Source organism: Camelina sativa, chromosome 13 (genome assembly GCF_000633955.1).
Source record: "Camelina sativa cultivar DH55 chromosome 13, Cs, whole genome shotgun sequence".
Classification (NCBI taxonomy): Eukaryota; Viridiplantae; Streptophyta; class Magnoliopsida; order Brassicales; family Brassicaceae; genus Camelina; species Camelina sativa.
The window spans coordinates 14,417,332-14,419,524 of NC_025697.1; the positions used below are offsets into that span (position 1 = coordinate 14,417,332).

A 2,193-nucleotide genomic window follows, 5' to 3' on the forward strand; every position below is an offset into this window, starting at 1 on the left:
AAAAAAAAAAAAAAAAAAAAAAAAAAATGAGTATATGTATAATGGCATCCACGAGAAAAGCTTTCTTATATATTAAGCATGTAAAAGAGGAGATTTGATTACCATTGACAGGAAAGCGTCAAAGGATAGACCTCCGAGGGCCGTTTTCTCCGCAGCATCCTCATAAGGTGATTCCTTCCAAGGACTGCCATTCACAATTGAGTATAGCACGTCAATATAATGGAGACTACCATAATTAAAATTACATGTTCTTTGCCTTCTGGAGGTGAAAGAAGTACCTTTCAGGTGCAGTTGAAAAAAGATCCTCGATCTCTTGAGGTCTCAGATTATTATCCTGCAACGTACAAATTCAGTCTGAAAACTATATTTGTCAACTCAACACTAAGACATAATAAACAAAAGAGACTTACCTTGTCGTCATCAAACAAGGCATACATTCCCTTCAGGAATTCGATTGCTACATTTGTCAGCTCAAAGCTCTGCAAAAACAATGAACACAACCATTAGCTGCACAATATCAAGGAGGGCAAGTTGAAGTGAACTGTAAGATAACCGTGTGCAATAATGTAGGCATCCAAAATTCTTATAAGGCTCCAAATTTAATATTTGATATACAGCGCATCCAGTAATAGATAATTGAAACACCAACAAATAAGTAATGAAGCAGCAATAAATATTATTTCTGCAAATCTACCTGATCGGGCGCTCGCTTGAATAATGAAGACGGAAGCAATTCTTCAGCAAGTCTTATATCATTATTATATCCAAACTTCCTGAGTACAGTCCACGTCGTCTCGAGCCTCCCTTTCTCAATAAAAAGTGCATGTAAAAACAGGAAGCCAGTCACTGTCAGTCCTCTTTCATTCACACCTTCTGGCAACTTTTCTTGCACAACCCTCTTAACACCTTCAATTTCAGAAGGCTGCAATGGTGCATGGAAGCACTTGACCTATTGTAAAACAACTATTAGGTGCGTCATGGGGATAACAAAATTACACTCTTTAAGCTCAAAAATCTGAAGGACAGACCGAAGTCAATTTCAAGACGAAATAGCAAAAGCTCATGAACACAAGAAGGGGAAACATAAGAACCTGAAAGTCATTTAATTCAGCCTCGCTAAGAGCACCATCTCTATCATGGTCACAGAGTATAAAGATACGTTTCAATGCCCTTACACACCGGGGCTTCAGTGCCTGGGAATCTTGATCAAACAGAGGTCCTGTTGGGTGAAGGACAGTTTTTTGTGCATAATAGAAAACTTCTTGTGCCTACAGAAAAGCACAATGATAGTAGTTCAGACCTGAAATATAAGAGAACAATGATATGGCATTTCCAATTCATGCTTGAAGGCATTTCCAGTTCAGACCTGAAGGACTTTTGTTTTCTGACTAGGCATTTCCAATTCATGCTTGATAGAAGTCCAAACCAATCACAACAACATTTCAGTTCCAGGTCAGAAAATTAGGACATCTAGTGTCCTTAAAATTTCTTAGTAAGAGAATCACATGCCTAAACTACCTCAGACTAATATTTATGCCATGTTTTAACTAAGAATATATTACATCTCAAGAGGAATAGAGAAGCCATGAAACCTGGAGTTGCTTGAGGGCAGAACACTCGATACATGTCTCTATCTCCCGAAACTGCTGCATTATAGGTGACATCACTTGTTCGAGGCTGACCTGGTTATTGTCGTCTCTGAAGTCAAGCTTACACCCTGCTACTATAATAGGAATTTTTACCTGTTCAAAAAGATCACAAGAAAATCTTTAAACTTTCTAGCACGAGGACAATGATATGATCAATAGATAAGATACTGCACACCTTCTAACCATAGCAAGATTGACATGAGCAAACTGAAAATAGGGAGAGGAGAAANATGCTTGATAGAAGTCCAAACCAATCACAACAACATTTCAGTTCCAGGTCAGAAAATTAGGACATCTAGTGTCCTTAAAATTTCTTAGTAAGAGAATCACATGCCTAAACTACCTCAGACTAATATTTATGCCATGTTTTAACTAAGAATATATTACATCTCAAGAGGAATAGAGAAGCCATGAAACCTGGAGTTGCTTGAGGGCAGAACACTCGATACATGTCTCTATCTCCCGAAACTGCTGCATTATAGGTGACATCACTTGTTCGAGGCTGACCTGGTTATTGTCGTCTCTGAAGTCAAGCTTACACCCT

General features: G+C 38.3%; 1 protein-coding gene across 1 annotated transcript in view; it reads right to left on the reverse strand.

Annotated features, from left to right (window-relative positions):
- The window catches only part of LOC104738245 (mitochondrial Rho GTPase 1-like), a 9,224-nt gene that overhangs the window by 3,469 nt on the left and 3,562 nt on the right, over positions 1 to 2,193 (reverse strand). Inside the window, exons 5-9 of the mRNA XM_010458448.2 lie at positions 1,092 to 1,268; positions 695 to 949; positions 411 to 479; positions 279 to 334; positions 103 to 184 (exon numbers count right to left, since the gene is read on the reverse strand). Coding sequence (XP_010456750.1) covers positions 103 to 184; positions 279 to 334; positions 411 to 479; positions 695 to 949; positions 1,092 to 1,268 — 639 coding nt within the window. The remainder of the gene's footprint in view (positions 1 to 102; positions 185 to 278; positions 335 to 410; positions 480 to 694; positions 950 to 1,091; positions 1,269 to 2,193) is intronic.